The sequence below is a fragment of the Perca flavescens genome, chromosome 13 (assembly GCF_004354835.1).
Source record: "Perca flavescens isolate YP-PL-M2 chromosome 13, PFLA_1.0, whole genome shotgun sequence".
NCBI lineage: Eukaryota > Metazoa > Chordata > Actinopteri > Perciformes > Percidae > Perca > Perca flavescens.
Window position 1 is genome coordinate 24,487,655 of NC_041343.1, and position 12,590 is coordinate 24,500,244.

A 12,590-nucleotide genomic window follows, 5' to 3' on the forward strand; every position below is an offset into this window, starting at 1 on the left:
CAGCATTCCAGCTCTCTTCCAACACTTACTGAATCATATTTATTTATGTTATGTCTCTATTTTAATAACCCGTTGTTAGTTGGAGTGAGGATGTGATAAAAAAAAAAGAACAATATAAATATGTGGCAGGTGCTGGTGCGGGGTGATGAGGTGTAGCACCGCCCCTCCTCCCCTTGCCTGGCACCGTAAATGTTATTTATGAATGCCTACCGCTCACGGGCGTGTGCACGCAGATTCGTTATTATTATGTTGTAATAATTACAAGACATTGGACATTGATTACCGCCGATGTTTAGGTTAGTCCCGGACCCTGGGGTGCTCGCTGTGTGTGGTTAAATCCAGACTTTAATTCATTGTGGTCGGTGTGGTGCTGACAGCGGCGGCGGCAGACGGAGCGGTGCTCTTTAATAATACTGGGTCAATACACCGAGTCCGCCGCTGTCTTGCATCCACCGGAGCCGCTTCACCCCGTCACCCGGAGGTGCTGCCCGACAAGGTAAGCATGCCAGCCGGCTGAGAGTGAGAAAAAAATGATCGCTTGTTTGGTGGTTCTCTAGTAGCTAGCGATTCCGGGCTGCTCCATCCCGCAGCATCCCGCCGTGTTTTCCTCCTCACATGCTGCTCGGAGAGCTCACAGGCCGGCCAGACGTTAATATCATCCCCGTTATTATTATTGTTAGCTGCCGCCGATTCTGGGTGTGAATTAGCCTGTGAGGCATTCAGGTTTATTCAGAAATAACCTCTCTCAGCTAAAGGCTGGAGGTCGGACGAGACACGACAACATCCCGTCTGATATTTACTGGGTTTGTTTGTGAAATCACCACCGCTAACGCTGCTAACGCTGGGCAGGTCAGTTAGCTCCCGTTAGCTAGCTGCTGCCCCTGGATGCAGCCAGGCGGCCAGTGTAGCTCCCTGTTAGCCCCGAAGACCCCGGTGCAGACCAGACTGAGCCCCGGGAGTCAGTGAAGCTATGTCGGGGGCAGTCAGCCGATTTGTTTCAGCGAGCAAAATGGCTGAATTTATTGTGCCGACCTTGAAAGTAATAACGAGATGACATATTATTTATAGCAAGCTAACTGTTCAGGTGGACTGCACGGAAGCGCGAGCTTGCTCGCTGATGTAACCTGCTGCATTAACATCAGACATGTTAATTATTAATTTTTTTCCACAAAAAAATCATAATGACATTCCCACATTTATTCTGCACTCAAACGGGGAAACCGCTATATCGGTGTGTTAGCATCCCTCATTGAAAACAATGGGATCTGTTAGCCACAAGCTAGCAGCAGCAGGAGATGCCCAGCGGCCTCAGCCAGTCCGGCATCAGAGAGGCGGCTCTGCTCAGGCTGCACAATGGCCTCCACTGCCAGGGACAGCCTGTCATCACCAAACACTGTGCCATTATTTAATCACAACCCAGTAACTCCAGACACTGGAACCAACATCAGGACAGTTTAAAGTCCCTGAAAGTACAATCAGGATCTCAACTGTGGCCCCTGACCTCATTTGGACCAGGAGCCAAAGCTCCATCAGTTCATGTGTTGACATGATGTTGTATCATATTTCAAAGAGGGGTTCAGTTAGAAATAGAGCGTGGAATATTTGTGTGTGTGTGTGTGTGTGTGTGTGTGTGTGTGTGTGTGTGTGTGTGTGTGTGTGTGTGTGTGTGTGTGTGTGTGTGTGTGTGTGTGTGTGTGTGTGTGATTTCTCTATGAATCGATTAGGTCAGTGGTTCCCAACCTTTTTTTTTAAGGGACCCCTTTTCTATCATTGAGTAAGCTGACTTCTTAAGTGACATATTATGAATATTTCATATTATATTCAAAGCATAATAACAGCACAGGACATCTGATAAACTGTACAATTAACCCAAATAGTGAACACTTAAACTGCAGGACGTTTGTGTTAAACAAGCAATTTATATGAATTTAGAGCAGATTATTTCCTGTGAATGTTTCATCAAAGAAATTTTCCTCCTTATTTTTTAGGAACTTTTAATACAATTCTCAATTATGTATTTAAAATATATATTTTTTAACAATGATAGGCTTTGTTTTTTGACAAGTTTGGTGTTTTCTTTTCCCTGACGCTTGGTGGTTGTTTTAACGTCTTACTTTTCACATGCATGAGGCTGTTATGCAGAGAGGGAAGGCTCTGTGAAATATTGCTATGTGTTCAGGTCAATCAGTTCAGGTCAATTTGGTTACAAGAAAGTGAAAACTTGTGAAGATATTGTTTTTGAAAATTTAAATTTGTTTGTTCGGGTAATTTATTTTTTAAGAATTTGATTACTGTAAGACACTAAAAATAAACAATTCATAAAGCTCAGAATACAGCTCCGGGGACACCTTAAAAATAAACATAAAAAATGTATAACACAAACAATATTTGAAGTGGAGCTATAGGATTGACGATGGACAGACTTGTGCGGCATTGGAAATGGTGTATTGAAAATGTTGTCCTGTGTCCACAATTGTCTGAGTCAAACGGTTCATAAGTTATAAAAGGAGCGTGCTAAAGTATAGGGGTTGGGGCAAACCGTCACCAATGGAAAAACTCTGTGCTGAGTTCAAGGATTCCACACAAATATAAAAATAAAGATGTCATTTTGGGGATTGTCCACTATATTCTGACATTTTATAGACCAAAGGATTAATTGAATTAATACAGATGATAATGTCCATAGTTTCTAAAGCCCAAAGGGAAATCTTTACAAGTCTTGTTTTGTCCAAAGCCCCAAAATATTCAGAACAATGTGTTGAAAATCATAGAATGATTATATTGTTGAATTAATTAAATTAAAGCAGTCCTCAATTATTTGACTTAATCGCCAAGTTTTCTTACAACACAACAGTATAAAATAAATAAATAACGAGAACAGGACACAACTTTTCTTTCCCTTCTCTGATTCGTTCCGTTTTGTTGTCTCTATCTATTTCTTCACTTACACTATCACTCTGTCGAAATATGCACACACGTGGTACGCTCCATAGAGCTCAACAGTCCCGCCCCTCCTTTGAGAGACCTTGGGTTCCGGAAGTAAATTTCCCGTTCATTTCTCCCATTGACGTCTGGAAAAATCCGTACATAAAGAGTTTTAGACCATGCCTTAGGCTAACCAGATGGTACGTGACTCATAAGCATACAACGTACCATTTTGAGTGAAAAAACGAACAAGAAATCCCCAAAAAAGTCAAAGGTAGCCTACTAGCCTGACGTGGTCATACTCAGATTTTAGTCAGAATGTGAACTTCCCGACCTCGAATGTTGTGGGCGGGGCTAAGTTCGGCTGGCATCCAGGCTACAAAGGTACAAGACTGTGTACATATCGTCATTTCAGAGCGAAGGAACTATTCATCCCATAAACCACCGCACACCACTGAATAAAGGAGGCTACATTAGTTCAGTTAACAGCTAATTCGGCTAACCGCTATCTGAGACAGCATGTAATAACTTTTAAAGACCCTCAAAATAAAACCTGAAAAATAACCGTTAAAATATATAACGGCTGTTACACCAGCTGTAGCCAGCTTTCCCCAGTGTTTAGTTTGAGTTAACATTATTTTAGACTGAATCAAGCTGTTAGCTAGCGGTTAGCCAATTTAGCTGTTAGCTAAACTAACGTTAGCTTCCCGGCGGAGGCTAACGGCAACAGCGTGGAACAGATCGTGATTCGTGCAGTGTCGTAAATCCTTGTGACGAATCGTGCAGGCAGCACAGATCGGGTACTGACCATATGTCAATGGTACTGACCACCCCCCCCCCCCCCCCACCAGCATGAGTTCCACCAATCAGAGGCATCACTGTGGGATTGTGGGATTGTTCAGGATTGTGGGTAATGAAGTACTTATCCAAGACATTGCGAATAAAAGACGTTTATCTCAAAACAAGGTTGGTGCCCCATGATTTTTGGCGTCTTTATGAGCATATACAATTGCTTAGTCATGTCAAGTCCACCATGGACGGTTACCATCTTACCATGGGCTTATACTCCAATTTGTCAATGGAGAAATTGCATTGTATTTTTACTTCCGGAACCCGCTGTGGGCGGGACTGTTGAGCTCTATAGTGTTTGTCACGTAGTGGTCGTGTGCTGAGGTGTACTAACATGTGCAAGTGGCACGGTAACTGGCCAATGAAATGATGATCATTATAGCGTTTCAAGCGGGCTCTAAATCAAACACAACTACCAGCCACGCAGCCAGTGGACGGGACGCAGCGATCCCCAATATAAACAAAGTATTGCAACCCCTTTTGATAGATAGATAGATAGATAGATAGATAGATAGATAGATAGATAGATATCTATCTATCTATCTATCTTTTACGTGATTTTGCCATAACCATATTGAGTCGATATATCACGCACCCCTAGTTTATACATAGTGTTGTTATTTCATTTGTATGTATGGAGTCTTTACTCCCTTCCCATAGGCTCTCCGGTCTGCACCCACTTGTACTCTTTAAATTAACACGCGACTCTACAACACTCATGTGCGTCTCTTCTTCCTCACCAGGTGCGTTGCCAGGGGCAACAGCTGACTGACAATGTCCTTGTGAGAGTGGGCGGGGCTACCTGGCCCTGAGGTGGTAAGGAGGAGGAGTCTCAGACTTCAGCCCCTCACCCCTCTCCTCCTGCGACAAACCGAACGGACGGACGGACACACAAACGGGTGTGGCTCCCTCTTCCTCTTCCTCTTCCTCCTCCCCTCTCCTCCCCGTTCTCTCCCCGTTCTCTCCCCCTCTCCTCTCCGCAGCCCTCCCCCGTCTCCCCCCTCGGCCCCGTCCCCTGCCACAATGCTGTGGTCACGCTGCTTGTGGAGAGCCTGAGGAACCATACTCTGGAAGGCGACCCTGCTCAGCCAGGGGACTTTTCGCTGGTGAGTCTCACCTGCATTCAGTCTGAAATTTCATTTTATGCAACACTTTTATTATTAATCACTAATCATTGTGTTAGTAGTAAAATAAGATTGTTAGTCTCTTGTTTTCTTTCAGTCCCTGCTGGACCCGAAAACCCTCGCAGAGTGCTGGCCCCCAGATGGCTTGATGCCTGGTGAGTGCTTCAGATTCAAGGATTACCTGTGATTTGCTCTAAGTGAATAGTCCTTTTAAAAAAAAAAAAAAAAACCAGTAATTTAGTATGTACACTTCTAGAAAATTGGGGAACTCAGGTTGTACAGCAGAGTTGGCGATATCCAGACTTTTGGTTTTGAAAAAAAAAACAACAACTGGATCCTACATTTCCCATGATGCAGCTCAATACTGAAGAAAAGAAGTAAACCGAAACGATGCATGCATATCAATAATCTCACCATGACCTCTGTGTGTTTGTGTTCTCTCAGAGAGCAGCTACTGGCAGCTCTGCCCTCCCTCCAAGTCCGGCCTGCAGGGGGGGTTACTGAGCTCTAGTTTCCCCCCCGGACCCGTGCCCCTGGTGCCCCCAGATGCTCACCTGCAGGAGGGTGGCGACCCCCTGGACGGCACCCCCTCTCAGCCGCAGCAGCACCGGCCCCTGGCGCCCAGCACCTCAGCGTCCGAGCTGTGCCTCCCGGGAGCGCCGGCAGCCCCTCCCGGCCCCGGGCCCCCTCCACCTCCTCCGCCGCCCCCGAAACGGCACTGCCGTTCGCTGTCGGTGCCCGAAGACCTGTCCCGCTGCCGCTACACCTGGCGGCCCAGCGCCTCGCGGGTCTGGACCCCTGTCAGCCGCCAGCAGTGCCATGGGGGAGCGGGGGGAGGGGTCACAGGTGGAGGCTTGGGGGCAGGAGGAGGGGTCATAGGGGCCGGTGCGGCGGGGGGAGGAGCCTGTCCTCTCCGCGCTCCCAGCTCCTCTCTGAACTCGTCGCTGCACTCCTCATCCAGCCCCACCTTCTTCAGCCTGGCGCTGTCTCCGGACTCCCCGCTGCCCTGGAGCTTCCCCTGGGACCCCAGCGAGGCGGCGGCGGGGGGAGGAGCCTGCTGCTGCTTCTTCCCTTCCCCCTCTTCCTGCTCCTCGTCGCCCTCCCCCCTCCACCCGCCTCCCCCTCCTCAGAGGCGTTTTTCCCTCTCCCCTGTGCTCATCAGAGACTCGACGGCCTCCACGTTCCTGCCTCCGCCTCCCGTGCCGAGTCACGCGGCGGCGGCGGCGGCGCGTCCGCCGAGCTGCTCGGCCGTAGCCGGAGTGACGGTGGGGGGCCCCGTGCCCGCCTCGCCCTCCTCAGCCTGCAGCACGCCCTCGTCTCTGCGACGCAGTCTGCCGCCGCAGCTGCCGCGCTGCCACTCGCAGCCCTGCGACCTGCTGCTGCTCAAACCAGGTCTGAAGAGACGCCGCGACCCCGACAGACCCTGCGCTCGGCCCGTCCTCGACTTCACCAAGATGACTCAGGTTCTGCAGGAAATTAATCCACAACTTTTATAAGCTGTTTTTTTCCTTTAAGTAATGTTTGAAGCAAAAATGCCACATTTTGTCTGGTTGCAGTTCCTCAAATGTTAATTTATATATGTAACTTTATATCTTTGGGTTTTGGGACAAAACAAAAAGACGTCACCTTTTGATTCTGGGAGATTGTGATGAATCGATCGGATTAACTATCAACGGATTTAGAGCTGCAAATTTATTTTAATCGATTAGTTGTCAACTCTCAAATTAATCGCCAACTATTTTGATAATCGATTAGTCGGCTTGAGTAATTTTTTAAGACAAAAGTAAAAAAACATGCGACAGTGATGTGATTCCCGCTTGTTAAATGTGAATATGTTCTAGTTTCTTCTCTCCTCTGTGACAGTAAACTGAATATCTTTGAGTTGTGGACAAAACAAGACATTTGAGGACATCATCTTGGGCTTTTGGGAAACACTGATTCCCATTTTTCACCATTTTCTGACATTTTAGAGACCAAATAACTAATCGATTAATCGAGAAAAAAAAAACCTAAACCACTGTACTGACTAATTGATGGAACTGTTCAGCTGGCATGTTGCATTGCTACCATGGCAACTAGCATTGATATTATAAAACTTTGGAAATATGATCTAATGCCATTGCATTAGTTTCTGATTGACTGTCAGGTTGTTGTTGAAGTCATATTGTGGACACTTCACACACACTTCACAGTTCAGTTAACAGTTTAACCGCTGCCCTAAATGAATGGTTATCTATATTAAACTGCATGTAACCATAGCAACAATCTAACCATTTTTTTTTTATTGGTCGACACACACTGATATGATATGATGTATCTGCAACACCCTAATCTCCGTTGATGTAATGGTAATATGGAGCTCTAGTTTTCAGAGTTATTTCAAACTTCTCTTAATGTCTGTAATCAGTTTCTGTGTTCTCCCTCCTGACCTTCCTCCTGTCGCTCCTGCAGACTCGCAGCATCGACCCGCAGTGTCTGGAGCGCGGCGGCGGCAGGCTGGCCTGCGGTGGCGACATCTGCATGGGCATGGAGTCCTTCATGGGCGACTTCCGGGGCTCCTGCTCGCCGGCCGAGTGCCTGGGTAGGACCAGCATCGGGCCGCTGAGCGAGAGCGACGAGGAGTGCCCCGAGGACGACGACGAGGACGACGACGGTGAGGAGGAGGCCGAGGAGCGCGAGGCCGCGCAGCAGGCAGTGTTTGAGAGGGATTGTACAGAACTCGACTTGAACTTAATAGAAGAAAACTGACTTATTTGTAAATGGAAGGCTGTTCTCTGTTTCCGTTTTTTTTAAATTTAGTTTTGAATTGATCTGAACCCCCCCCCCCACCATTGTCTCAACACTCTGCGCCTCCTTGCCACCAATCAGCAAGGCTCTCAGGAACAACACCTTCTCTCATTGGATGAGCTGGGGTAAACAAAGCTGATTGACGACGACAGTAATGATGTGACTACCACCTGTAAAGACTCGACGCTGTGGAATCCTCCTGGCTGCTTTTTAACATTTGTGCTGTTAGAAAGCTAGTTTTTAAAAGTGAGATTAACTCTGGTCGCCTGTGACGAGAGGAAAGTATTTAACAGGGAAAGCCCTCCTGCATCTGTCCTTCAGTTACCAACATGATCAACAATGCATCGTCATGCTAACACTCCAACAAGCCATTGTTCAGGTACCTGAAGCCCAGATGCAGAGTTTTCCCTCCTCTGTGACTGGACTCCGTCTGTCCAGGTGCGTCGCGGCGTCCTGGCGTCTTCCAACACACAGCTGCCGAGTCTCCGTAACACACCACAGTCTGATGAGGCCGCCGTCGCCGCACTGCAGCGCCAAACCTGACACGCCATTACCACGTCCAACACAAACACCAGAACCTCTTAAACCTCAAAGAGCTGCTTTAATCTTCAGTCAGGATTTAAAAGGTCAGTTTACCTAAATCAGAAGGCATCTTTCCTATCTTCCCTTTCAGCAGTAAATAAGTTCAACTCAAGAAATGATTTCCTAAGTAACAAAACAAATCTTAGTTTAAATCTGTCGCAGCCCTCAATGGACATCTCGGATAGAGATTTATATTGTTATCTGAGTAAAGCATTTTAGTTTGTGACAATGTCATTATGAATACATGTTAATATCGAGGCGTTGTTATATTCATCATGATATTAAAGGTCCCATGGCATGAAAATTTCACTTTATGAGATTTTTTAACATTAATATGAGTTCCCCCAGCCTGCCTATGGTCCCCCAGTGGCTAGAAATGGCGATAGGTGTAAACCGAGCCCTGGGTATCCTGCTCTGCCTTTGAGAAAAGGAAAGCTCAGATGGGCCGATCCCCCTCCTCCTCAAAAGCTACAGACACAGAAATGACACATGCTAAGGAAAGCTCATTGTGGGACTGGCTCTAGTGACTGTAATTTCGGGAAAGAGACTTCAGATACAGTATTAGGGGACCACTAAGGTCTATATAAAAGACTTCAGATACAGTATTAGGGGACCACTAAGGTCTATATAAAAGACTTCAGATACAGTATTGGGGGACCACTAAGGTCTATATAAAAGACTTCAGATACAGTATTAGGGGACCACTAAGGTCTATATAAAAGACTTCAGATACAGTATTAGGGGACCACTAAGGTCTATATAAAAGACTTCAGATACAGTATTAGGGGACCACTAAGGTCTATATAAAAGCATCCAAAGAGCACCATGTCATGGGACCTTTTAAGAATGATCAGAATCAATCATCTGTTATTGGCACAACTTTATAACCGTAAATAGTTCAGACACTGGTGTCGTATCAAAACCACTACTGCAAATAACCCCCACACACACACACACACACACACACACACACACACACACACACACACACACACTATGTGACCTCAGCGTGGTGATGCGTTCAGGTTCGCTGCGGTTTCGTGGTGTCGTTTCATCAGGCTTCACTGAGGGCAGGTAGCCACTGATGCTGTTGTTCACCTGAGTGTTCACACATTCCTGTCATACACCTGTCACTACACACTCCTGCTCATTCACTCAAGTGTGTGTGTGTGTGTGTGTGTGTGTGTGTGTGTGTGTGTGTGTGTGTGTGTGTGTGTGTGTGTGTGTGTGTGTGTGTGTGTGTGTGTGTGTGTGTGTGTGTGTGTGTGTGTGTGTGTGTGTGTGTGTGTGTGTGTGTGTGTGTGTGTGTGTCTTAATGGTTATGTGACTTGTATCCAGATTATACCCTGATATAATTTACCCGCATAGACACCCGGCGGTCTGAAGATGTTTTATTTAAATCTTCCTCTCTGAGCAGTCAACATGTATGACTTCTGTGGTCACGTTTCCAAACTTTTGTTTTTAAACAAAATTTCCAGAAAACGGTCAAAAGAAAATGTAAATTATTAAGGCGTGTAATGTAGATAAACACCTGGTTGAGCAAATTCTCCAGTTGATGCCATTAAACTACTGCAGCAGAAGAAGAAGAGGTGATTACAAGAGCTCCAGTCAAAGCTTAAACGTTGGAAATCATTATGGAAATATGACCTTTCTGTTTATTTTCATATTTTCAAACATTCAATGCTAACCTTCAGTACTGGACAGTTTTCAATACTCCATAGAATTCATTTACAGAAATCAAATTCCAGTTGCTTTTATTCTCTATCTGGATTTAATCTTGATGCTGAAGATGCACGAACCGCCAGGTATGGATGTAATGTCAGGAAAGTTGTCTGAAAAATGCTTGCAGGTTATGTTTTCTATTTTCTCCAATTTTTGCTTGAAACCAAGAACAAAAGCTCTACGTTTAAGGTCTCCGAACCTTTTACATTGTTTCACTGAGCGTCAAGCTGCACCGCTGCATAAAGGACCACACGGCCTGTTTCACGTTTTTAGCTTTTCTACCGAGAATCATACTTCACATTCCTGCTGATCACTTCAAATCCTCCGTTACGTTTCAGATTGATCGACCTGTAGTGAGATAATCCATCACAGCCAGTGTTTTTATTTGACTTTGTGGTGATACAGTTGAAAATCTCTTTGTTGATGCATTCAAAGACCCAGAAGACAATCAACAAGTTAACAAGAACATCATGTTTGAAAAAGAAAGTGTGTGTTGGGTCATTTCAGTTCAGCAGATGACTCAGATCATGTTGAAATGTCCCTGAATGCACCAAAAATAGGACAGCGTTACGTTTAAAGTCACTAAAACGTAAAGATGTTTGTATGTTGACTGTGATGGATTATTGTCATTTATAATTGTGGCAACTTTACTGTTAAATTTTAGTTTGTTTAAACTCAACAGCAGCAAATTCACTTTGTAAAAGATAGTTTTTGTGTTAGCCAGTTGTTTCATTCAGAGGGTTTCAGTTTTGTGATTGTTTCTCTGTCTAATGTCAGATTTCATCCGTCACATTGTTGAGGGGGGTAAACATTTTTTTTTTTTTTTTGATTTTTGAACTGAAAAACATCCTCTTCCACTCTTAAAGGAACTGTTCAACATTTTGAGAAATACTTTCACATTTTCTTGATAGTGTAATGTTCAGGTGGATATCGGGCTCCTGTTTGTGTTAAACTGAAGTCGCTCTATGCTCTTGTCAAAGCCACCAGACTCCATTGACAAAAACAGCAATTTTACCTCAGAACAAGGGAGTATTGTGTGACTTTGGAGTTTTCAAAGGGTTAGGAACTAACCAAACTAACAAAGTAGACCAGCGACTCCTGTGTTTTGCGAGGTGAAATCAATGTTTTTGTCAATGGAATCTGGTTTGATAGATGAGAGCATAGATAACGGCTCCAGTTCGCCCTGTGCAAACTTTAAACAGGGCTGGGTGTATTTTTGGTATCTTTGGTTTCCCCTTGCTTCCAGTCTTTAATAAGCTTGGCTAACCACATCACATCCTGACTCCAGTTCTGTACTGAGCACACAGACATGAGATCGATATTCTCATCTGAACATCTCTCACAGAGAAAGAGAATAAGACTATTTACCAAATGTTGAACTACTCTTTTAAGGTAAGGTTGAAGTTTGCTATAAGCTAACATGTTAGCACCACGTGCTGTCTACTAGAACTAACAACTTAAGGCTAAGTTCGCCCAAATTTACAAAACAATTGAGCATGAAAGATTACATTTAAAAAAACAGAAATTTGTCTGGAAACAATGTCCCTCTAACACACACATACAAACAAAAGTCCCTGTACCACACATACAAACACAATGTCCCTGTATCATATACACACAGTGTCCCCATAAGACACAAAATAATGCCCCTCTTGGCACTCCCACCTGGTTTGTTTTTGTTGATCACTCCATAACACCCAACATAAGCCTTAAATGAACATATTCTATTATTCTGTAAATCAAAAACATTAAAAAGAAAAAAAGGAAAAGACTAACGGAGAAGAAAAGGAAATGTGTACTGTAGCTGTTAAATTTTTAGTCCCTCTGTTCATTATTTTCTGCTGTTTTTTCTTAATATTTCTAATCTGATGTCTGAGCGTGACAAGGTGTCAGCAATGAACGCATCTGTGTTTTGAAAAAATAAAAGAAGCTTCGGGGTGGAGGAGGAGCTGTAAATGGAGGAGCACTCATGTACAAAGTTAGCGGAGAGACTCGGACATCTCTTGTCTTTTAGAAATGTTTTTTATTGTATGTGATTAAAAAAAAAAAAGAACAATGACAACATGGAAATTTGAAAAGCAGTTTGTGAATAAATTAAGTTTATTGAGAATTATTTTACAAAGAAAGGAGAAAAAAAATGGTGTCCTGTGTTTATTGTCATCACCCCCATCAAGTCAATCAGAAACTAGTTCTTTTAAAATGTTAGAAAAATCTCGGCACATCCATGATGGTCAAGATTTGTATGTTTTAGTCCAAGAACTAACAGGTTTAGCTACAGTATGACCCCCGCCCACCATCAACATTCAAACATTCTGGATTGAATGACAGGTCTTTCAATATAGGGATTAACAGTAGACAGCTGAATTAGTTATTATTTTTCTGAAGCTGTTATACAGCAGGTCAACATCAGTATATTTTTAGTTATGTTTACTGTGACTGTTTAAAAGTGAGAAAAGTTGTGCTATTGGAATAAAAAAAGATACTGAAAGAATACATTTACAATTGTATGAGAAAAATATATTATGAAGCCAAAGTTCACATTTAAGCAGGTAAAAAAAAAGGTCAATATTGTGAGAAAAGTCATGATAATATGAGAACAAA

The 12,590-nt window shown here is 44.1% G+C and overlaps 1 protein-coding gene across 1 annotated transcript; it reads left to right on the plus strand.

Annotated features, from left to right (window-relative positions):
• Window positions 1-190: 190 nt before the first annotated feature.
• fam53c (family with sequence similarity 53 member C) lies at window positions 191-8,606 on the plus strand. The gene is made up of 6 exons (XM_028595955.1): window positions 191-496; window positions 4,518-4,880; window positions 4,996-5,053; window positions 5,343-5,744; window positions 5,799-6,361; window positions 7,350-8,606. The coding sequence occupies exons 3-6, from the start codon at window positions 5,047-5,049 to the stop codon at window positions 7,644-7,646; spliced, it is 1,269 nt and encodes a 422-aa protein (XP_028451756.1). The 5' UTR covers window positions 191-496; window positions 4,518-4,880; window positions 4,996-5,046; the 3' UTR covers window positions 7,647-8,606.
• The last annotated feature ends 3,984 nt before the right edge of the window (window positions 8,607-12,590 follow it).

Excerpts from the sequence above, each read along its gene's own strand:
- fam53c (XM_028595955.1), top strand. Across the intron at positions 5,745-5,798 it reads AGCGGGGGGAGGGGTCACAG|GAGCCTGTCCTCTCCGCGCT; the intron begins GTGGAGGCTTGG and ends CGGCGGGGGGAG. Across the intron at positions 6,362-7,349 it reads ACTTCACCAAGATGACTCAG|ACTCGCAGCATCGACCCGCA; the intron begins GTTCTGCAGGAA and ends TCGCTCCTGCAG.